We start from the raw sequence: 25,378 nt of genomic DNA on the forward strand, positions 1-25,378 counted from the left end.
GGTCGAGAATGATGTTGCCGTCGAGCCGTTCATATCTAACGTCTGTGAGCAGGATTTCCAAATATTATTGACGTCAAAAGTATCTCCACCAACGTGGAACAGCCTGTGCAATTTTCAATCACGGTTTGGTTATTGGCTATTTGAATTAGAGCCCTTTCGATCAGCAATGATTTTTAAGAGTAAAGGGATGAAGGAAGCTGAATAACGGTGGGGCAGGATTACATGCAACTGAGGGGACAATCGCCAATTTTAAGCTCGCGCATGGACCCCTCTGCGCAGTATGCGCTGGGCGCCCGGGGCCACTCTCGCTAGGGAGCCACTCGGCCCAATTGTCACTGACGCACGTAGCCTGCGCCGGACTAGCGGGGCGTCGCGAAAATGCAGGATGAAGCAAGAAGGAGGGTGAAAAGGTCGGATGGTCAATCACAAACCGCGTTTTGTACTAATCTATATAAGAAGTTGGAGATTTTCCCTAGCTGTCCAGGACGAATGCATATAATGGAATGAGTTAAGACAAACGCCATGATTCACCACGTGAATGCAAGATGACTTCTTAAAATCATCAAAAATATAAAGAACACAGTGAGAAAAGTTAAAGCAAGGGCATATACCATAATACTCAAAAAAATACTTGCAAGCACCCTGCTGCCATCTCACGGCGGATGTAAAGTACTACAAGTCAGCGCAAGGGCGGCAATAACACACGGTTAGTTTCATATCAGCATAACGTCACGCGAACAATGCCGTGTTAAGCAGCATGATGAAAACAGACATTTTGTCCATGGCAATCTTTTACACTTAGCGTATACCAAAAGTTTAAAATGTGCCTATTCCAGCATACCTGATGTTTGTTTAAATGTCTTCAAATGCGATGCATTTCCTTCCACTAGTAACGCATTATTAGCGCTGCTCACATCAGCGTCATGGGTCACGGGCTGGTCACTCGCGCTGAGGGTAATGCTGCTGCACATCTCGGCTATCCCGCAGGCAGATAAAACAAGAGAAGTTTGCTGAAACCCCTTTTATAACCCCATCAACAGGCGAACTACCTTCAAATCGCAGCATAGCGCCAGCCAAACTTCCTCGTGTCGGGTCAGGCTCATGATCTTTTGCATGGGTTCATACGTTTCTTTCATTTTAGGAGCAAGCAGAGTAGGAAATGGGATCCTCCATATTGAAAACATTCCAAGTCGCTGCATCGCCTCCTGGGTGCCACCAAATTGGTGTCTGGGTTCAATAAATTTCACTCACGTCGTCGGGGGCCAAGCACATCGGTTTGCCTTTCCACAGGTCGATGTCGCGTGCGTCGAGGTCATTAAAATCCCTTAAAGTCAACAAATGTGGCTGCTTAGCTTCATCACGTTGACATTCGTATTCTGCATCAGAGCAGTAGCTGTCCCTTCTAGCGCATCTTTATTTTCGTCATCATCTGGGGGCAGAACATCTTTGCCTACTGGTGGGAATGGAACAGGTAGGTGCTCGAAGTGGTCCACAGGTCTGGTCGCAGTTAAGACACCTAGATAAGCTATGCTTCATTTGCTTTTGAACGTGAACCCCGTCACGTTTGTCACGCAGAAGAAGAAATTTGAAGTGTGGTCAGTGGGCTCTCTCCACGCAGTTTGAGTGGCAAATAGCATGTGCCCTTTTGCAGCGTCCTAAAATTGCCGACTTTTGGCGTAAAGAAACACCGTATGAGTAGGTGTTTTTCCCTCCGTTTTCCCATTTTTTTCTGTGATTTTTCCTCTCCTACCTGATATTGTATAACCACAAATACTGAACGCATATTTACGTTTCAGAGGTATTACGATGTCATCCAAGTCTGAGTCCACTTCAAACAACTAAAGCATAAACAAGGCCGCACAGAAACTGGACACCTATGTCTATGCCTTCTAAATGAAATTTATAAGCCAAATGCTTCCATTCGAGCAGACATTTTCGCAGATTTTTATGTGAAATGAGTTAATGAAAACAAATTTTACCAAACTATCCGAAGTCATTATGCTTATCTCAGTCATTACACGTTTGTTTTTCTTGATCTCATACGGATTTCATACAGCTTTATTTTTCCTTCCTCTTTGATAGTCTTGAAAAATAACATCTATGGTCTAAAGTGTTAACAAATTTTGCTGAAAATTTTCCATCTGTACGCTTGCATATATTTCATACATATATTATTTTAGTTCGTCAGCCGCCCAAACATGCTAGATACGCACCCAAAAGTCAACAAAGCATGGGGAATGAAAGACGCAAGTTGTAACAAGAAACTTTTTACCGCCATGCTTGCCTTGTTAAGCCCATAGCTACATGGCGCGGCTCAATAGTTGTTAATCTAACCCATTCCAGCTTTACTCCCTCACCACGTTAAATTATCCTGCCTTGCATATTATACAGGAGTGTTTGGCAGCGAAAACCTACCCTTCAAAGCCGCTTTCTCATACAGAACTCATCTGACTTATTTCACCTTTTAATCTTGTAGGTTAGTGGGAATGGTTAACATTTGCATTTTGTGGGTGGGTTTGATGACCTCGTCTGTCAGCAAACCGTGCGAAAGATACTACGTTTCTGTTTGAAGGAGTTATATGCATACATTATCTCACCATACACACTCCCTTTCTTGATATGGTGTGCCGGCTGATAACATCCCATCCCCATCCCCATTCTGAGCCTAAGATGAGATCATCCCTTCCATGTCTTTGCAGGCCTGGAAGCAAATGTTCTCAGACCTAAGAGCTATATTGATAGATGCTTTTCGCGGACTTAACCTGCGCCTTCTCTGGGTGTGTAAAATGGTACTTCCCAGACCTAATGTGGGCAATTTCTAAGCTTAACCAGATGTGGGCCATCCGGGGCCTAAAAGACAACAGGTGCCTTTTCGGAACATGAGATGTTTATTTTCTCAGCCTAAAATGGATGATCCCATGATTAATAAGGGCTCTTTGAGCCTACTATGGCCCTTTCCAGACCCGAGAGGGCCCTTTCTGAGCCTACCCTGGCCCCTTCCTAACCGGAAACGCACGCTTTCTGAGCTTACGATGGGCCTTTCCTGATCGGAGATGGGTCGTTTGCGGGCAAAATCTTACGTGAGCGTTTGTTATCTGAAAATGAGCTCCGTCCAGACTTGAGACGGTCCATCATAAGTTGAAGGCGGGCGCAGGCCGGGGATGGGGAGCACCAGGCGCATACATGTCTCCCCTTAGGTCCAGATGGACCCTTAGGGCTCCACCTGATTGACGACCAAGGACCCAAATATGGGGCCCGAAGAGTTGGCCAGGGGCTGTATCAAGGGATCTCGGGCCGCAAATGTCCATCAGAGGGCCATTCGCACCGATCTGGCGCCCGGGGGCCAATGAGGGCCCGCCAGTCGATCTGCGACCACGCTTTTCGAACAGTCTGCCTGTGGCGGACTAAGGCCCATTTCCAAAGCTGGGACCATCCTGGGGCCCGCGATTGTCGGTCAGAGGACCCTTGGCATTGGTCGTGTTCCCTGATAAAATGAGGAGCCGCTATGTTGGTCAGGGGGACGCACTATGCTTAACAGGGGATCCTATGCCGGCAAGCACCTCGAGTCGGCCATGACTCCGTTTTCTGAATAGGGACAGGAATGTGACCACCAATATCAGGGAGGATCTTAAATTGATCGGGCCCGCGGATAATGAAAGAGGTAGGGTGAATGACGACGCGAGAGTCCATAATAAGACAGTGAAAGGGCTCTGCGTCCGACAAGGATCCAGTAACGAACGTGGCCCCGGGCCTCCTCTCCATTTCAGTAAGGAGCCGATAAACCAAACTGAAACCCTCCGCCAATTATTGGCCCCTGTGTCCGTCAGGGGCCACAGTGCCTGACAGGGGTCATGTGTCGGCAGGTGCCCCGAGTACGTCACAGACTTTCTTTGAGAAGCCCCGAATAGGGGCCGAGAACCAAAGATCAAGGGCCCGATTGGAAGGCTGATGGGCCCGAAGGACTGGCGTAACGCACATCAAGGACGTGGAGCCGTGCCCTCGAATGTCAGTCAGAAGACCTCTTACATCAGTTGGGGACCCCCGGGGAAAGTGTGGGCCTCTATTGCAGCGGAGACCGCCAACTGTCCGAGAATGAACTGTCGGCACCGTGCCGGTCTGAGCCCTGAGGGTCCATTTCTGAAGCACGGTCAAGGCCCATCAAAAATAAAAAGGAGTTGCTTTACTATTGAAGCTTCATCACCAGATTCTCCTCTGCCCATTGGCCTGGTACCACTCAGTGTGACCGTACGGCCGACGCAGCGGCCCACAGAGACTGTAACGCCGGGCATCGAGGTTGCTGTTGCCAAGATTTGTGAGCACGCATGGTGAAAAATACGTTACAGTTTTGTTCTTATTAATCGGTTTTGGATAAACGTTGAAGGTATACAGACAAGTAAGGACTGGCCATCTTGATACAAATTTTTGACCCATTTTATCTACCATCCACGTTCGCTGGGTCCTCGATAGGCATCGCTCCAGAACTCAAAGCAAAGTTATTGTAGCGTTGCTGATTTGTATCAGTTTGAAAAGGGTCTACCGAACTATCTTAAAATAAGAGCGCCGGTATTTATTTCTTGAAGTTTGTGTTGTGCCTTATTTCTTCGGTTTATTGACTTCACGATTAAAACAGCCATGGTATCGAGGTAGCTTCTGGTGACTGTACCGGTTATTGATGGTAAAGATAATGACAGAATAAACAAAACCGTGCCCCTCCCCTATTAATAAGTGGGCCGTATCCCGCGATCTTTTGGGGTCCGTTAACAATCGAGGGACCCTCGTCAACTCTTGTCCCATCCTCGCCAATGTTCCGGATGCGTCCCCAGCCCTGGACAGCTGCGTCAAGTCAAAATAAACAACTGGTGCTCCACCGTCGTGCGTTGGTTTAGGAAACTTGAGCCCGACCTTGGGTTTCTTTCATCTGGGCCTCCCGGACCGGGCCGCAGCTGGCTTCTGCGCACAAGTCTGTCCACTGCCGCCAGGGTCGGCCATTCAACGCGCAGCTTGATATAGCCATTGCGCTGTAAAATCGAAGTCGGTGACCTGTGAAAACACCAGACTGCTAGAGCTCCAAGAGTGCTCGGAGCAAAGGTCGGTGTGGTGTTAGCGCTGGCAGAGTGACGCGGGCTGGCAGCAACAGCGCCCTACCGGTAGGTGAAGTCCCACGGGTGGCGACAGTTTCGCTGCCGCGGGCGAACGATATCACAAAGCGAGCAGAAAGACTAGCCCATCCTGTTTAAGTGTTTTTACTTTCTAAAACAGCGCAGTATAACACTGATGCTTCAATAAATCCTGACCCTGAAAATTCAACCTCGAAACACATTTTTCGTAGCCTCTTCAAAGAAGAAGTGTCATGAGCGCATTCTTCTTCAGCATGCAGGTGTCCGGCCGCCATTTTGTCACGGGCTACGTCCCATGAACGATAAACGAGGGCTATTTCCGGTGATCATATTGGCAGTCAGAATTTTAACAGAATGTTTTCTTAGGAATATACCCGATTGTAAGCTGCCCACAAAGCTGCAGGTTTACATGGGACTTAAATAATAAGCAATTATTCCGTCAAGCAATGCTCCATCGGTGAATTTTAACATTATTTTCCCTCGACACCGGGAAAATGAACATAAATGGGCAAAATCCTGGGAGAAGTTGGACTTCAAGGTTGGTTAGGTCAACCTTTTTGGCGAGACCCCCAAACGATTATGAAAAATGACACCACTGATTATAAATGCATGCAAAAAACGCACCCAAGTGCATACCGATATGCTCAGACTTCGCAAATAACACGTTCGTGTAAGTCCCATAATGCTTCTTTGCATGGTTTCGTAAAATGACATGCAAACTTGAAATTTTGCGATATTCAGGAAAACAATACATGCAAACTGGAAGTTGTGCGATCTTCAGGAAAACAATATTTATTTTTAACCCGGCACAATGAAATAAATTTTTATAAATTGTTCAGTGCATTAGTGGCGAACATTGTTCACATAGGTAATACAGTAGTAACAACCTTATTCTTCGGAGAACACCAGGAGAATGGAAATGTAGTTCGGTTGATACTTTGGTAAAGGCATGTTACGGAAATATCAATTCAACTATGTCTCCATTCTCCTGTTTTTCCGATGGATATGGCTATTACCACTGTCTTATCTAAGAAATTTTTATCGACAACACAAAATGCATCACTAACCACGAGATCTCGTTGAGTCCAAGACATAATTGTTCTTTTTCCGCGAGGCTCTATCTTAGCTTAGTCTGGCAACGGCAGGAGGGGGAGTGGGTTGCATTGCCATCCTCCCCCTCCAAGACATAATTGTTCTTTTTCCGCGAGGCTCTATCTTGCTTAGCCTGGAAACGGCAGGAGGGGCAGTGGGTCGCATTGCCGTCTTCCCCCTCCCAGACAAAATTGTTCTTTTTCCGCGAGGCTCTATCTTGGCTTAGTCTGGAGACGGCAGGAGGGGGAGTGGGTCGCATTGCCATCCTCCCCCCTCCCCCATTATCAGTCTGCGCCGTAAAAAGGCGAACCACGGCGAGGGCTAACTGGCAAGTTCGGACCCTTAAAAAGACTTATTTTAGCTAAAAGTGAGCATCGTATTGCAAAACCATACACTGCGGAGTGTAACAGACCGACAAGTAGTGGCCTACAGCTGAACTTTATCCCCTTTATCACCGGTATAACGGCGATACACTTCTGAGGAGGCGGCAAGACTGCCTCGGAGACGTCGTCTTGTTCGCTCGGCCCAAGTCCCTAGCGTTAGTCCGGGACTGACCCAGACCGTGAGAACCCTTGCCATCGTCCAGGCTAGTTCACGAGAGGTACGTGGTTGAGCTTTGTAGTGCCAAAAAGCAACAAAGTGTTGCATACATACACAAGACCATACAAAAAAGCGTTAGAAACGAAGCGTGTCGTTTCAAGGAAATATAGCAACTTTTCTAGCTTTTCAATTAATATTACACCAGATCCGTCCGAATAGATCGATGTCACCAGTTTACTCAAAACCCTTCTAAATAGCATATCTGATTTGAGGTAGCCGCTCCTTCGGGAGATATGTCATTAGTCTCAATGCTCACCTTTATGGCAATAATACTTATATTTCGTTACAAACATTTTTCCGGCGTGTTTTCAATCGTACGAAAATTTTCAGTAGCCTTCAGATAATTCATTTCCACGTTTCGAATAGAAAATAATAATTTTTATACTTTCTGATTTTGGAGCGGTGGTGGTTTTTCGGAAATCCTCAAATACGACCGGCACCGCAGACGGGTGACAATCGACGATGTCACGGGGTGCGCGCGGTGGGCAAACAACAGCACATAAATGTAACACCATTTAACTGCCAAATTTGACCGAAAAATACTCCTGCTAAGTTTGGTTTAACGACAAGGCATGGTCTTGTTGGTACGATGTTGTCAAGCTGGAGTGCAATTTTCTGACAAATGCGACCCTTGTCAAGTTGTGAATTTGATCAGTCATAATGAACCGGACTTAACCAACGGACTTAAACCAAAAATTAAATCCATGAAGTGTTCAAGTGTACAAATTTTGCCTTTCACATGCCATAATCGGATCAGTTCATGAACTAACAACATAACGCTAGTACCAATCGTGAGATCTAGTGGGGACCAATCCAGTGGTGTTTTCCGGGCATTGGTCTCAACGAGCCCTAGTTTCTTTTCCCAAGCTTTACCTTCATTAATTTGGAAACGTGAGGGGTCGAATCAAGCCCTCTTTTAGTCAGCGTAACGAAAAACGGCAAAACCGGACGAGGGTTTATCCTTAAAAAAAAACACTACAAAACGGGTGTACTTATGGCTTCCGCACGACAACGTGCGTCCGCACACCGCAACTCACGTCTTTGTCCATGCGATTGTCTGCTTTCTCCTGCACCGGAATATATTAGTTTCGTGCCGCTGGACTGCCCGGCCGTTGAGACATGTACCTGGTTTTGATTCGCTCCTTCAGATTGTTCGCAGTTGAAAACTTTTGCGTTATCGGTGTTTGTTCAATGTGGACTAATGGGTATTTGAAATCAGTCATCTTGCAACGTTACGGGAAAACTCGTTTCTTGACAGCTAAGGCACAAGTGCACAACTTGTGCGATCATATCATCAAAGAATAAAGTTCTTGTTGCTGAAAAGTACATGAGCCTACAATGCTGACTGTAAAGCATTTACTCTTGTTAAGCATACCGACCGGTCCAGGCCGAGCTGGGCCGCTCTGTAGACAATTCCCTGATAGCTCAAAAGCTCATGTGGCCTGCAGTCTTGCTTGCAAATAAACATATGTGCCGCATGTAACAGTAGCAAACACCAAATCTGTTTATGACAAATGTACTTCCATGTCTACGGAACCTGTATTTCTGTTTAAATGACGTAAGCTTTCAACGTGCACTTTCACTACGCAAAACGATTTGATACGCTCATTGGCCCGTGCGTCTTCAAAGCGTACTAAATGACGGGCACGCGCTTTGGTCAGCGTCTTGCCGCAGCAACGCGCGGCCGCCACCAGCGCAGCCTGAGACAGCCGACATGGAATTGACCAAGCTCGAGGCCGACACGGACGACCGTCTGGTCATCAACGTCGGCGGGCGGCGGTTCGAGACGCGTGCTGCTACACTGCGCCGCCTGCCGCGCTCGCGGCTCGGCGACGAGCAGTGGCGCGCCGGGTTCTACGATGCGACGCGCGGCGAGCTCTTCTTTGACCGAAGCGGTGCCAGCTTCGAGGGCGTGCTGCACGCCTTCCGCAGCGGCGGCGACGTGCGGCGGCCGTACGGCGTGCCCGCGCACGTCTTCCGCGACGACCTGCAGTTCTACGGCGTCGTACCACCTGTAGCTGGCGACGAGGCTGGGCAGCCGGCGGCGGTGGTCGGCTGGCGCCGCCGCCTGGCGGCCGCGCTGGAGGGGCCCCGCCGCGTGCCGCTGCCGGTCGCCGCGTCGCTGCTCATCACCGTCGCCGCCGTGCTGGCATTTGTGGTTGCGAGTGTGCCGGCACTGCAGACGCTGGGCGACGGTGGGGTGCCGGTGGTGCCCCGTGCTGCCCTCTACATTGAAGTCGTCTGCGTAGCGCTGTTGCTAGTGGAGCTGGCAGCACGTCTGGTCGCCTGCCAAAACCATGCACGTTTCTTCCTGGACCCAATGAACATACTGGACCTGTTGATCACCGTGCCTTTCTTCGTCTTCCTTGCGCTGGAGGGCACGTCAGTACGTCCCACTGGGGCCGTCACGTGGCTTGGTAGGCTGTGCCGACTGGTCCGCATGCTGCGCGTTTTCAGGTGAGAAGCCGCTGGGTCTGCGTAAGGTCAGGGGTCGGGGCAGGGTTTGTTATATTGGACAATGTCCGCTCATGTGGCGGTGTCATGAATGGTGCGTGGGACAATCGTGAAAGGCTATCTTTTGAAAGTGAGGAGCAATGTATCTTGATTTAAGGACATTTTTCAAGCTGACATTTTCACGATAAGTATGATAACGCACGAACAAACGATACTTACATGAACACACACTTAACGTTGTGAGAGTTTTCCAACAGCCAATTGATTTGGTCTAGCTGAGGGTACGGTGACGGCCGCTGCCATCATGTTAGAATGATAGCTATGACCCCTGCGCTCCAGGTTCGTCCGCGACACGGCAGCGGGTGCGACCCTCAAGCGCACCATGGCGGCGGCGGCTCCGTTTCTCGGCGTCCTCTGTGCTGTGTGGGTCGCCGCCCTGGTGTTCTTCGCCTGCCTCGTCTTCTGGGTGGAGCCTGTCAACTCCTACATGGACTCCATACCGGAAGCCATGTGGTGGGCCGTCGTTACCTTGACGACTGTCGGCTATGGTGACATCACACCGATAACGGCCGCCGGCAAGCTCTTCGGCAGCATGTGCGCATGCTTTGGCTGCGTGATGATGGCTCTCCCAATAGCAGTCATTGTGAGCAAGTTCCACAGCTGCAGCGAAGAGGAGCGCTGAGCCAGGAGCATGGCAAGTCGAAAAACCCACACGCCTAATCCCGCATTGTAATCATCGCAAAGCTCGTATTGTACGACGGAACGCTTGCAAAGATATACATAATGTGGGCCAGAACGGAATCAATTTTTTCGGATCGCCACAATGATATGGGGTATTGCGCTTAACGATCAAGAAATGCCTTTAGTCCTGAGGATTGGATGGGGATATCAAGGATATCAAGGTTATCGAATAGTTTAATGTGCACTTGTTTTAAGGTACTATTAAATTCAGGTTAAGCGTAGGAGAAAGTTAAGGCTTTTTAAATTTGTCAGCTAAGGTTCGGTTGACATAGCCCTTGACCTATGTCACGTTACATCAACAGCAAACAGGTGTTTGCAGGGGCCGAAAAATATAAGTTGGACAGTTTAAAGTGTAGGTAGCAGATTTACAAAGAAAACGTTGCGAATGTTTTGAGCCTGTGTAACGTCACACGCTATGTCACTGCCAAACATCTCGCAATTATTGAATAAACATTACGGATGAAAGCCGTTACCTCCAAATAGTTCCTGTCATTTTCTAAAGAAAACCTGGCATATTCGAGCATTGCTGAGTGCTTTGTTTCCAACGCCGAGTCAAGATTGACAGCCACTCTTACAACTGTAAAAATCGCGAATCTTGAGGTGGTGGGTGATTCCAGAGATGCATGTAAATGGATCCAGCTGGACTATCCCGGTGCCAGCACTGATAAAAACATGCACAAGCAAATTTAGTCAAAAAGCGCCATGTTTACGATGTGTTGTCAGGGCATGGATTACCTGTGCTAGATTCAACTTGAGCTACATCTCAATTGACTTCGGATAAACATTCCGTCATCATTGGTTTTCTCAGCAACACCATTTCTAGACAAATCTGATAATCTTTTCGCAAGGTGAAATAAAATAATCACCAAAACTGAATATAACTGATAACTGAGAACGGACCATAACTCACAACAGACGATAACTTTAACAGACCTGACAGACCTATCTTTGACAGACCTATCTTTCTAAGGTAAGGAAACCTGGACACTGATGTAGGACACTGATGAACTTGGGGCGCGCTGTTATACCAAACGACACGGGGCTGAACACTTGCTGTACAGAGGTAACCAATGACTTCGGTTTACCACTTAAGTCCACTGTCCTGATATGCATCGCTGTACAGGGATCGCTTCGGCGTCTTCAGCCGGTGGGAACGATTGACGGCCCTGGGGTTTTCCGTGTTTTTTTTTGTGCCGGCAACGAACCGGCCGTCAGGGCCCGACCGCGACATCCTGATAAGGCATGCCATCTTCACTGGGAGAAGCGCAGTGGCATGCTGATGCACGTGCTCGCACGCTCATCAGGTGTTGTTTAGCAAGATTTAAGCTGACTGCGGTGTTTGAAACTTGGGTGTTTCTTGGTGTTTTTAGCCCCAAGACACAAATATACAATGGGAAGAATGTAAAAAATTGTACTCTGTGAGCAACGTCAAATAAAGGAAAGCTGTTCCTGAAACTTCGACGGCATTGCGTGCAGCGCTCACACGACTAAACGAGCGGAACTGCTTGCGGGTTATAGCCAAATCTCTCTACTATATCACACACAATCTTTCCTTGCAAAGCACTCGGTGCCCAGGACCGTCGCTGCTCACCAGCACACGTTTAACCCACCTACCACCATCCAACAACGACACCGACACTCTCAGACGCCGGGCCCGAGCCCGTGCTCAAAACAACAGCACAAATCACTGCAACACATTACAAGTTGTTGCAAAAGTGTATGATGTCACACTAGCATGTACTTCGAAATATAGCGTGAATTAATCATACATTGATTAAGAATGACTTTTCAATCTTTTTAAATAGTACCTTTATTAAAGTTGCATTAGAAGCTATCAAAAATGGACCTTGTATAGATGGTGGAATGATGAAGTCAAACACCATTCCAAACACTCGCTTGAGTACACGGAAAACCACGGCTTCGCGAGTCTAGCTGAATACGCGATAAAAATGCATGAAAGGGACATTAAGCAAAAACATGATTTTTTTCTATCGATCTAGAGAGCGTCGCCACGGGATCATCATTTGATTATAAACCTAAAGCAGGTGCTCTTGTTCTCCGTTGAATAGAACATTTGGTTTTGTATTTCGATGATTATTTGCATTTTTAAAATCTACATTTTGTTTGAGTGGGGTTTTGCCAATTCATGTTTTAGCAAAATCATAAAAATCCGAAGAAAGCAATATCAAAACCGATAAATTACTTGCATCGGCCCTGTCGTTGAATACTGCTATTTCGTGCGCGCCATTTATATAGCCTTACGACGTTTTTAGGACTCTCGCGTCCGGAGCCGTGATAGCGCGGCTGGTTGGTAGTGAAGATGAATACAATATATAAATCCAGCTCAGTGTCAAAACTGAGAAAAGTATTGTATCAGACTCCACGCCGGCGAGTAGATGCAGCGATTCTTACTTCGTACGGCTGGATCGCTCTGTGAGGAGGAAATGATTATTCCGCCCCTGTTGCATTGGCCTCCGAGCCCCAATCACGCAGTAGCCTGACGTCCCAGGTGGTGCAGTTTTGTATCTTGCTTTATCGAGCCGGTGAGCATAATTTTTTCCAAAATAAATGGTGCAAACCATGTTCTCTCTGCTTTTCACCAAGTTTCCTCTCAAAGATAGGGAGGGGCTAGCATCCCATCCAACTAAATAGGAAACTGCACCACTGGTCCCAAATTAAGTATATTTAGGTCAGTAAAAGCCTAGGCGGGTATCATATTGCCCCACAGTCTTTCCCTTAGGCGAGAAAGATTGTACCTTGGCTAGAACATAGCTGCATTAACTGCTATGCCCCAGATGCTCCTATTTATATTGTGGCTTGCATGACATTTAAATCATTAACATGTCGTAACGCGCTCTGGGGAATGGTGCAACAGTTGCACGACACTTAAAGCACGTGTTTCTACCAGCATAAATGGAGACCGACACCTTCACAATCGAATCATCAATATCGACAACTTTCTATCAGCTCTATAGCTTCAAAAAATAGTGTGTGTGAGCATGGACTCAGGAAAGAAGCACTTACTTAGGAAGCTGGACAATTTAAGAATTGCAAGCAGCCAACCTCTTATATTATTTGGCAATCACTGAGACCAACTAGAGCATGGTGTTTACTATCATCTGCTGTCAAAGAACGTCATTAAGTGCCAGCTGTGAATGCAGTGCAAATTCAACCGGGCTATTTTGCTCTCACTAGAAGCCGTGACCTTAAAATTTTTGTTCTCGCCCCCAAGAGCAACCAAATTTCAGGTACTGGCTGCCTGTTGAGTAAACTATTTGATATATTTATATTATTATTTGTTAATGTGTGTTATTATGGTGTGTTATGTAGTATATATATTATTATGTTAATGTGCATGAATAATAAATATATCATTTGTTATAACATATATGTTATCATGGATTCCAGCGCGCTCTTGAATCCACCTTGAGTTTTAATCCGAAGCTTAAGTTAATGCTCACTTTCAAAAGGGTACAGCCAGAGATGCTGCCCACCGTAGGGACTTAACTCACGTAGAGAGGCTATGATGTTAATTTTTGCACAAAGGCTGGCATAGAGCCCCTCATGATGTGACATCCCCCGTAGTTTTGCGGAATGACTGAGACGAGACATTAGTATCACGGATGTAATGAGCATCAAGATCTGGCGTCTTAGTGCCCGCAAGTGTATGCGGGCTTGTTTCGCTAAGTGGCGGAGATTACACGAACGATTTGTGTCAACGATTTTCGGAATGCATTCACCATCATTCATGGGACTGCGTGGCCGACCTGACCTCTTGTCGGTATGCTTGACGGGAACCGACTAAGGTCTGCTGACTAGCAGAGAAGTAGGTGGGCTATGAGAAGCGCACTTACTCTGAAAGCCAGTCTTCCTTGCAGCATCATGGGTTGAATCGCGCATAGTCTTAACGGAAATCGGTGGTTTACAGCCCATCCCTGCCTCGCCCTCTTTATCCGAGTACGTGCGCCGAGGTGGCTGTTGCATGTTGTGTGGCTAGTGGCTGAAGAACACCATTTCATCTGTTTCGAAATTCAATCGTCATTTCATGGGGGTAGCATTAATTCTAACTTGAAATAAACGTTGCCACGGCGCATGTTTCATTTCGCGCTACCTGGCTGCGAGTCAAGGTGATGAGGCACAACAAAGCTGTGAAAAGAAATGCTCCTGGAACATCACTCGAGACATTCATCTGTAATCACACCACGCCCTGTTCACTAAGATAAACCAACGGTTGTCTAGCTATCAAATCTTGCTCCCCTGATTTCCACTGCGGCACAAGCGTTATTGTGCATTGCAAAAGTTCAAGAAGATCCATCTTGCTGCTACTGCAAATTCCAGACCTCAGAACATTCATCACTGTCACTTGTCATTGCTACTGCAATGTTTTTGTGCTGTCAGACTCTTTAATGTCTCCAAACCACACCCCCGGCAAAGCTCCAGTCAGGGTGCTGGCTCGCCATAGTAATAAGTCTCGCTGAAATTGCTGCATTTCTTGGAGCCACTTATCGCACTCATTGCAAATAAATCTTCACTCGATATGTGCCGTTTCTTAGACATTTCATAACGCGAGGAGTTCGGGTAACGCATTTGATCGTCGCTACGCCTCATCTTTTCCGTCGCAACGAATAAATAAAGGAACGAATGAATGAATGCATGAATGAATGATGGCTGCCAGACGCTGGTAATGGACGGCACGTGCAGGGGTCGTCGTTTGAATTAAAATTTTCATCGGCGGCGACTGGGAGACCGACGGTGGCACCGTGACAACGCAAAAAATGTTGAACTGCAACTCTTTAGGTGGAGGTAATCTGTGGATGGGCAGGGCACATAACGACTGATCAATGCAGGGGGTGGTAAAACTTGTCGACTTGGTAAATGACGTCGGCGACAACAATGTCTATTTTCACGTGACACTCAGTGCCAAAAATGCTTTTGACCGACGGTTTTGGTGACGACCTCGACAAAACATTATATCGCGCATTCCACAACCTTACATGGATTTCAATGGCAACAAATTTCGCCCCACAACACCAGCAAGCCTTTTCGTAAATACCCTTCACCGTACCCTACGACCCCATGGTATCATTCTGAGGCTCCATCCACACTCGCAACAAAAATATCCTATGATTTCGGGGTGCGCCGCTGTTGTTTTGACACCTCCCAGTCAGCCAGTTTTTCTTTGTCGCAAATCAACCCTCGTGGTAACTAGAAACTAATGGTCTAGATACTACGTCTGGTATCTATACCATCTATATATCTATATACTAGATCTCTATACCAGACGAGGCGCGTAGTTCGAGCGTTTAATTCATCAGGTATCACAAGTACTCTATCATATCGATATAAATTGCATACCGTCCCGTCGCAAGTGATCCTTTGAAGGGTACCGACACGATCATGATAGAGCCTCTATGCTATCTCGGTATAAAGCAACACATTTGTTGCGACCAGTGGTGCAGTAGAAGATCACATGGGTCGCATTCTGCAACTCTGCAAAAGGTGAAACGATCGCAGCCGCTGCCCTCATTGCGCCCTTCACTCTTTCTGGTATGTCTCACAACTGCCCTGCTCTTTCATCCTCATTCCGTCAGGAGCTAAAGAAGTTAGTTGTCACTCGTTCGTCCAAATCAAAATGACGGATTGATTGTGATTCAGGACTGTTTGTTTACCCGCCCGATACCTCAGATGGTTAGAGTGCTATCCTTCGGCTTTACGCAGCCGTGCTGTGGTGGGTTTGAGTTGCTTCAGGCACTCGCTGCTTGCCCCTGACAGCTATGGCCCACGGCCGGTGGCGGCGGCCACACTTACGATCTGGTTGCAGAAGACGACGAACCGAGCCGAGCATTTTGGCACGTTGAACTTTCGCCATCAAACACAGCCGTTGACCTGGCAATACACTTTCGGATGGCAGGTATCAGGGCTAACACAACAAGTAATGCTTGGCGTTAGCTCAGATCTTAAAAATCTATCCATTCACAAAGGTTCGGAATAATGTTTGTATACAATACGATAAAGGCACTATTGTTTTCCGGCACACTACTTTATTTCGCTCTAGGTGTGATCAGCAAAGAACTAGGGTTACGGACGAGAACCTCTACAATTTTGGTGGTAGTGGTGGTAAAATCTCACAACATATAAAATCTTCACATTAATCACGCACGATGTGATGGATGCATTGTCGTACCGGGGCAATGCAATCTGATAGCGTACTAGCACGATAAACAAACGCACAAAAGAGGGAAAAGAAGGCTCAGAATAAAACAAAATTTATGGCGCACCCCGACATTTAATTCAACCACACAAGAGCTTGTCTGCGACGGCGAAAGTTGGCCAATATTTGATCTGTTCTCCAGTAGACGCTGCTTCTGTTTCCACCATGGCAAGGCAGAAATGCCGTGCGAGGTCGAATGGAGCAGCAGTCGGCTGGGAGTTGACGCAACCTCTGTAAGGTGTTTTCAGTACACCTCTCCGGTAGGTCGTGCAGTCACGCCAAAATTTTAGATGCGTATGGGGTGTTCATTCCACATATTTTGACACCCAAAATGTGGTCCTAGCTTCTCTGGGTTTGGTAGAGCGGCGGCTTTGGGGAACGCTGCACGGCGACCTACGGCTGCCGCGGACGGGTGGAATGCAACCGACGATGCCGCGGAACGGGCACGGGCGGGTGGGATGTAACCGACGATGCCGCGGAACGGGCGCGGGCGGCTGGGATGCAACTGGCGATGCGGCGGAACAGGTGCAGGCGGCTGGGATGCAAATGACGATGCGGCGGAACGGGCGCGGGCGGCTGGGATGCAACTGACGATGCCGCGGAACGGGCACGGGCGGGTGGGATGTAACCGACGAGATTTTCGTAATCGCGAGATTTTGTGTGGACTAATCAACTGGTGCTTTCCGCTCAGTCTTCTTCAGTTTGGAAACGCAAAGGGGTCGCACCACCCCCTCCCCCCCAATCAGTCTGCGGTATGAAAAACAGCAAATCTTGGCGAGGATTCAAAAACGTACGCAAATAGTAAATGTCTTATCAAACATCGATATAAATTTTCAATCCAGTCTATCATGACCTCCACAAAAGAGATGAAGGAAACTGATCTTATTTCTGGCTACTTTTTAAATAATGAGCCTATTAAAGCCTAGGATTTCATTTTTCAGCCGCATCCCAAAATCATTTGGCATCTCTGCTCACGTTGGGCTATCGGAGGTTATTAGGATGCAAAAACAAGATAAAACTGTGTCACTACGACTTGGGTAAGTTATATTTCTTGGTCGAAATATTATGTGGTCGCAAGGTAAACACGTCACAACAAATGTTCTATACATCAGAGAGTAAACGAATCTAACACTTATGCCCGTATGACCACCAAAACGAACCCTCTAACCACATCCGTGTAAACCAACCAGACATTTACCGTTGGTGCGCGGCACTCTTCGTTGTCAATTCCTCATCGTGAACCGTTCATCTTCGAACGAAACGGACATCGAGAGGGCCCAGTGCGCCACTGATGCGTTCTTGCCAGACGAGGCATGTTTAACTGATTGCGTCAGACGCGAAGGGCGTCTGGAGCGACCAAGGACATGAAGGAGACAAGACGCTCCTGTACCCGTGATGGCCAGCGTATTCACACTCACAATGTCATCAGTCAACTAAATAACAACCGGTGCATCGTCTGCTCAAAATAGCGCATCCCCATCGGCTCATTCTGACAAACCATTGCCATAGGCGGCTCATTTCAGCCTGTCTAAACGCTCCGCCGCCCGTTGCAGTCCGACAAGAATGCCTCGCTCCCTCTCCATTCTACCTGAATATGTTCTTCACCGTTCTCTTCACCTTTCGGACGGACTTGCCGAAGCCTGTCAGACGGCTTGCCAGTGCGCCGGCGCTCCTTTTCCGCTCCTCGCTCCACTCCGCCCCTTCTCTCCCCAGGGTCGCCTGCGGCTGTCGGCTATCGTCGCGGCCGCGGTGCGCGCCGGGCCGGAGCTGCTCCACCCCGTCTGTCGCCAGCGACCCGTCCGTCTCGTCGCCGGACGTGGCGCCGAGGCCCGAGTCCGAGGCGCTGCTCTCCGCGGCCTCGGTGACCTCGCCGTCGCCGCCGCTTCCTGAGGAGACTTCCGACTCTGACCGCCCGAGGCGCCACGCGTCGCCGGCGTCTAAGGTGCGGTCGCCGTCCCCTACGGATTCCTTGCTGGGCTCGGTCAGAAACAGCGGGTACCCGGAGCTTCTCGTGACGTGAGAGACCACAGCAAGCGCTGATTGGCTGCAGGGCAGTCGCTGGGCGGGGCGTTTGGAACGGCGAAGGGAGCAGTCCAGGATGGTTTCGCCCAGGGTAAAGACCACTGGACGTTCTTCGATAACCCAGCTGGGTGATGGCCTGATAGAGCGGTCAGCTGCCGCCGAGTTGCCGCCGACTGGTACAACATTGAACGGCGTCACGCATACCGAGACGTCAGCAACGGTAGCTGACGGGGTTCCGCATGGTGCGGCACTTCTGCACGAAGCATCCCCGTCATGGACTTGCCTGGCGCCTGCTTCGGATCCGTCCGCGTTGGAAACCGCCCCTGCTTCGTCAGCATCCGAGATCTGTGTCTCGAGCGACGCATTCCGACCTCCCCTCTGTCTGGGGGTGGCCGCGCCCGAGCCTGCCCCGGGTGCGCGGCCGATGGGGTCGTCCGGGCCGGCGGCCGGCCCCCGGGTCATGGTCGCACAGGCGCGGGACAGCACGGGTTCGCGCAGACGCCCGTAGGTGTCGCTGTCCCTGCGCGACAGGCGGCGCGCCAGGCTGTGGCCAGCGCGCATCGAGGAGCGCACGGACGGCAGGCGCACGAGTGAGTCCAGTCGCAGCGGCCCGGAGGTCATGCTGAGGTCAACCCTTGCGAAGTCGTGCAGGTTGGATGCGGATCTTCCTGTCGTCAACCGAGGTGTTGGCGCCGCTGCCCACGAGATGCCGCCGCTGCCGCCCGCGCCAGCCGCACTGACCGCTGGGCGCCTGACTGTGGCGAGTCCGGCGGCACTGACGGGCTTCAGAGCCACTTAGCTTACGGCACCGGCGGCAGCGACCCAGTCTGGCTTCCCGCGGCGGCCGTACCAGTGCACGGCACGCGCGTACGCAGGTTCCTTGCCCTGCGGAAGCGGGTCCGCGGGCGCGGACGGGGGGGGGGGGGGGCTGATGACCACTTAACTCTAGGAGGGGAGATTTGGCCGACCCTGGACAGATCCAGACGGCGCGGACCGCTGGCGGAACCCGGCAAACGACCGAGACTAAGAGCGGGCGCCCCTCGCTGAATGACTTGCTCCGCCTCTGAGCCGCGCTGCGCAACCGACCCCCAGGCCTCAGGGGCTTCTTATTAGGTAATCGAGGGGCGTGGCATTGTACCCTGCAGTCAGTTCAAGGCCACACGCGTCTCCCATGTAGGTCGGTGAGCTTTGTGGGCCGTGCGTTTAGCGTACGGCATAAGATAATGCCAGGCTTTGAAGGCTTAATCACCGAATAAGTTGGGTGGCTGACAGGCGTAGATTTTGTGTAAGCTTCTCTTCCGACTTGCAGCCTTTCTTCGGCTAGATAATACACAGCTGCTGGGTATCCTTCAACAGTTTGTGTGGCGGAAAATGATGTGGCACAAGCACTTCTTGGCCCCGTACAGGGGGTGGTTAGCTAGCTCCCAGACGGTTCCGCGCTCAGCCCAGAAAAGCCACGCTCCTTCTTCACAGGGCACTGTGCCAGCACCGGAACAAAGCTAGAGATCAGAGACGAACATTCACAGACACTCCGAAAAACTTCAACGTGCTTTTACTCTGCGGTCATTTTTGATTAACTTCCACGCATACACATACCAGTACTTTTGTTTGCCATTCTAAGCAGATACGGTGTCTTCTCCGAAAGCCGATGGTAAGGTTTCACTTCTGCCAGCTGTTCTAAATTATCAAGCATGGCTGTAAAGACTTGGCCTCAAAGTGCGAACGGTCAGCACATTAGCGCACATAGACAACGTTCAAAAATGTCATCGGTGCACTTGTGAAACACTTTTTTTCGGTGCAAAGCTCATTACCACTAAGTACTGGCGCAGTGTGTGAGCCAGGGCGCACTGTAAACATGGTGTTTTCACCATTGTTGTGCTTTTATTGTTGTGTGAGAATTTATGTCACCGGTTTATGTTTTCTCCGCGTCCCGAAAATAAATTTGTAACGTTTTTTCTGCTGTGTCTGCTCCCTTCATGCATAAACTACAATTGATAGATACGTTGCCAACATTCTGATTGTAAGAACCCACAGCAAATACTATTTCTTGTCGGCTTTGCTTCCTGTTAAACGCTTTCAGCAGGCAAACAAGTCACTATAATTCACTGGCACTACTGTCATGGGCTGTTCCAACGCGCAAGTATACCACCTTCACGCGCTGTGTCGGCTTCATGCTGTTCGTCGAGTTTTCATGACAAGCATTCAAATCTGAGGCAATGAAGTATGCCGAACATTTCATATTTATAACCATCTCTCATATATTGTTGCACGCACTTCTATGCTAAAGAGGCATTGCACGCTATGATGCGGTTTAACGCTGACCTTAAGTGAAGCAATGCTCCATTGGCGACCAGCTACGTACATTAATATATACATAAAGTGAGGCGCCGTCTGCGGCGTGCGATGGGCGAAGCGATAGGAGATGTAGGAGTTGGCGGTTGTTGGGAGTGTGACCGCCGGCCAGTGAGTCTTCGAGTCAAATGACCGGAAAATGTGTAGCTTCGGCGACCTGGCTCGGCCCGGCTCACCCATTCACGCTTCTGATGGGGGAACTTTGCAAACACGCATCACATTGCAATGCCATTTTCAGCACTAATCAGCATACAAATTTTCAGAAAAGCTGCCGCAATATTTGCAAGGCACGTGAAGTCAGACTGCTCAGGCGGTAATTTTATGCAACAATGCGGCATCACCAACATTCACCCCCCCCCCCCCCAACCCCCATTCGACCAACGGGTGAAACAAGAGCCCAGCCAAAATATTCGTAAGGGGGAGGCGAGCCCTAGTCAATATTTATCATAGGAGAAACGAAGCAGCAGGCTATTGTGCTGAAGACAAAGTGCGGAGCCGAGGAGTTTCTCCTTTCAGAACCAAAAAACACACAACTGTCAAATCGCAAAATGGTGATCGGAAAAGAGGAGCGAATATTTCGGAAATGCCAGCTAGCCCTCGGATTCCGTTTCAACATTTCAGAATGTCTTAATATTCTTGGCCCTCCACAAAACACGAGGAGAGTTTTGTGCTCCGTACACGTTTAGCCTTATACGATATTTGGCTCAACGAACACTTTCACACACTTAACACTTAAGCACCTCCACTGCCATCTTTCGGCGAGCTAAAATACTACATGTGAGTGCTGGTGCGGCAGTCTCTCACGACTGGTTCAGTAGCACCTCAACGTTACACAAACGCTCCGAAACGCAACCAAACAATGACGTATTGATCAGCATATTTACTAAAATAGAAAAATGTTGTCATCTAGAGCAGTCTTTTCCACCTAAGAATATATCAACACTTAGCTGATTTCATCATCACGAAGCTAGCAGATTTCATTACATCTTATGCTTGTTTCAATATATTCAATGGCGGAACATTTCCTTAAAGCCAGCATTATAGGAGAGAGCATAAGCACTCCAAAAGACCCTTACCAACACAGAACCCTCCGTTAGGCACTGTGGGCAACTGACCGGCGTACGGGCCTCATTGTTGCAGGGGTCACAACCAATGCGAGTCGCGGGTCCCAGTCTGGTCCTTTCTTGGGAAATGGGCTCCCAGGACTCAGACCGACACGGAGTCCACGGTTCGTTGATGATGGTCTCCGGCCAAAAACAGAGGTTTTCATCGCCTTAGGGTGTTCGCAAGAGACTCTCTGACTGACATTTCAGGGCCCGGTCCTTCCATCGCCCCAGAGCCCTCCTGGCTGCTCGATAGATTCTCAGACCGGTCAGAGGCACACCGGACACTCAGGAGTTCAGTAAATGCTCAAGGCTACCAGCCAGCTTAGTACCTCTCTTGTCTCGCATGAGTCTTGCTCTCACAGGGTCTGTCTAGCCATGCAGGGACCATTCCGGCCCCCCGAAAGTTCTCCAGTCACTGATATTTCTGCTATGCATGGACGTCATTTCCGTTTTTGTCATATGGTATTGCGTAACACTGCTGGCGACAATTTTGTTCTTAGAAATTCGGTTGGTGACAAAAAAAAACACTTTTACCACACCTGCCCAGGCTTCCACGTCACATCCGAGGGCACCAACCACCCAGCCATCACGCCCAACCACCCAGCCATCACGTGACATCCGAGGGCACCAACCACCCAGCCATCACGCCCGTTCAGATCACACACCATGCTTGCTTCTCATCTGCAGTAATTAATATCTTGCGGCCGAGCAGAATTCAACAAAGCGAAAAAATCGACAAAGAAAACGTTTGTTCTCCTTCCCGCAACGTATGCTAGTAGCCCAGGGTCGGCCCATAGGCGGATCCTGGGGGGGGGGGGGGGGGGGGAGGGGGGCACGGGGCCATGGCCCCCAAACCTCTGAAAGTATGTTTTGCCCCCCCCCGAAAAAAACATTTCCAGGACTTCATAAACGCTTCGTCTACTTACCGCCTGTTTTCATTTAAACTGTTTTAACTGTTTCCTTTTAAATTCTGTTTAAGATTCAAAAGCATTTCGGTGTTTTTTTTCGGTTTTGAATGGTGTCCCTACTAGGTACTCGCGAGAGGCACCATGCACTGAACCTCGGAACCTGAACCAACCAGCTGGCGACGAACGGTTGCCCCCCCCCCCCCAAAAAAAAAACAACTCCAGGCTGGATCCGCCCCAGGGTCTGCCTGTCAAGAAGCCTTCGTGTTCGTCGCCAGTTGCTGACGTCGTTTCAATGTTTCCGCTCTGCTGTCGACAGCAGTATTTCGGGCTCATGCGGCGCCAAAAACATCGCAGCACAAACACCATTACTGATGGGCGCGATGATTGTGATCTTTTAACCATGAGGCCAGGTGCGGCGCCATCGGGGGACGGGAGGGGGACGTGTTCCCATCGTCAGATAGGGAGTGGGCAGTCCCCTACCCTAGCAACCCTTTTGCAGGCAAAAAAAAATTGTTTATACAGATTATGGCTAACGGGCTCATATCTCCAACTTTTACCATGATGAAGTTACCTCACATCGGCGCGACTGCATAGTTACAAAGCCAGCACATAGTTCCTAGGACTCCCAAGAGACCGTTCGACGATTTAATTTCCTTTACACTGGCCGAGCACATTCAATGCTTTCCGTGCTTGGAGTTCAAGGCCGGATTAGGAAGTGATGGGATCATCACGTGCCTGCAGCATACGGACATAACAAAATTCGGGAAAGGAAAAGTGAAAACTAAGATTGAATCATAGTGCATATGCTTCTATACAAGATTCTTAATTCCCCAGGTACGAATGCTATTTCCGCACCTTGGTTATCCGTCAAACATCATCACGTGCTATCACCGCTTCTACCATCGTGTGTGTGCGTTTTTTTAACAAAAGCTTTGGAACTCAACTAGATACAGACCTGCAATTTTGCGTATGTTTTCAGTTCACAGCGCACCTTGATACAGTTTGACTACAGGTGCCTTTCATGAGAGTGCATTATGTAATACCATCCTTACCCATCACCTACCGTACTTCAGAGACTAGGCATGACGATTAGTGCCTCAACTGAATTTTGATAATAAAAAACACATTTTCAACCCAGCATTGTTACATATTTAAACAGCTGTCTTCTCAACAGGTTTGATGCGATTCAGGCTATATTCCAAAAGACCACCAGGTCTGATATGGACTCAGCTGTGGATATACCGCGGTAACCGCCCTTCCTGCCACGGTGAGAGGCATGCTAGGTGGTATAGCCACAGCAGCTGAGGGCGCTGTAAAGCCCCAGTGATGACGACGACAGCGTGGGAACGGCAATCCTTCCTTCATATGTGTTCGGGGCTCGGAAAAACCCCGGAGCTGAGCCATGCGAAATTCTACGTGCCTATTTAAGCACGATTTGCTTCGTCCCCGGATAAATTTTGAATTTCAAAGTAAGTAACTGCGCTGGCCGATATTAGTCCCCATCTCCATCAAAAATTGTTGGCACCCCCCCCCCCCCCCCGCACGAGGCTATTTCAGATCACGTTGCACACGCACCAGTATTGTTTAAATCTACCATAGCCTTGTCCACACTCTCCATGCTTTTATGCCACAGCTGTACCCCGACGTCAGCTCACCTTAGCGGAATAGTCGTAGCAGAGGCGGACTTGCTCCAGCGCAAGCTTGGCCTCTATGGTGGCGCCATCACTGTCGCTATGCATTCGAGCTTGACCTTTTCGCCGCAAGGTGTCGAGCCCCGAGATCTGGCCCTGGTGCAGATGTACGCTTCCAATCGAGTGGTCGGGAATTGAGAGGAACTCCTCTCCACTGAGAATCGACGATATCAATGTCAGTTTGCATTACAGAGATCCAGAATACACAGACAAATGCAATTATAGCCAGTGTGAGAATAAGCAATGCTCGACAAAGTTTGAAGTTAAGTATTATGAAGAAGTAGTGGGAAAGCACAGCACTGACAACGTAGCAGGTGTGTTTTCAATGCATCGATGATCTGTGAAACAAAGCCTTCTAACTCTCCTTCACAAGAGACGAGAATAGCGCACGACGACCTAGCACCATCCCCTGGTTTGGCAGCTGCCATTTAATAGCAAAACCGCGTCCCCAAACGCACTCGTTTTTCAGCACGCTGGTGACATTGTGCAGAATGGCGTCGATATAAAGGTTCGCTCCTGCGAGTTCTCCAGTGGCGGTCAGAACCGTAAACATGCATCACCCGCCGCAGGTCAGCTCAGCTCAGCTCAGGTCAGGTCAGGTCACGCTTCCGGTTCGGTCAGGTCCCGCATCGGCTCAGCTGGACGCGACCTGCCGGCAAACCAGACGACCTGGTTACCCGCCAAGGTCACATGGTCGGCATCACATCAAATCTGGAACTGCCATTGGCACACAGGGTAGCTGTGAAACGCGAGGCTTTGGTCGGGTCACAAGGCCGTATTAGCTGGGTGTCAAAAGATGACTGGAGTACCAAAGCAGGCCGTTAGCAGGCCATGTTCAGGTGATAATTGCTATACCACGTGGGTTGCTTCCCGACCACAATGGCCTGTGGTCTGGGCCGTCATTCTTCGTAACATTTAAGAAAACACTTGATGCCGCTGTCGCATCGGACAACTTATGGTCGCATCACCAAACCTTTGACAAAGCTGTCATGCCGGATAATTTCTGACAGTAATTTACAATACCACGCACTACTGTCAAATGAGGTAAGATCTTCACCACGACGTCACATCAGGCAGTACGTGA

General features: G+C 49.1%; 1 protein-coding gene across 2 annotated transcripts in view; it reads right to left on the reverse strand.

The window, feature by feature from the left end:
• The window catches only part of LOC119113812 (uncharacterized), a 33,827-nt gene extending 8,950 nt beyond the window's left edge, over positions 1–24,877 (reverse strand). For both annotated transcript variants that reach the window (XM_037238044.1, XM_037238045.1), the window contains exons 1-2: positions 24,753–24,877; positions 24,259–24,448 (exon numbers count right to left, since the gene is read on the reverse strand). In XM_037238044.1, coding sequence (XP_037093939.1) covers positions 24,259–24,448; positions 24,753–24,847 — 285 coding nt within the window. In that variant the 5' untranslated portion in view covers positions 24,848–24,877. The remainder of the gene's footprint in view (positions 1–24,258; positions 24,449–24,752) is intronic.
• Positions 24,878–25,378: the final 501 nt, after the last annotated feature.

The sequence above is a fragment of the Pollicipes pollicipes genome, unplaced genomic scaffold, assembly GCF_011947565.3.
Source record: "Pollicipes pollicipes isolate AB1234 unplaced genomic scaffold, Ppol_2.1 Scaffold_7262;HRSCAF=8765_pilon_pilon_pilon, whole genome shotgun sequence".
NCBI lineage: Eukaryota > Metazoa > Arthropoda > Thecostraca > Pollicipedomorpha > Pollicipedidae > Pollicipes > Pollicipes pollicipes.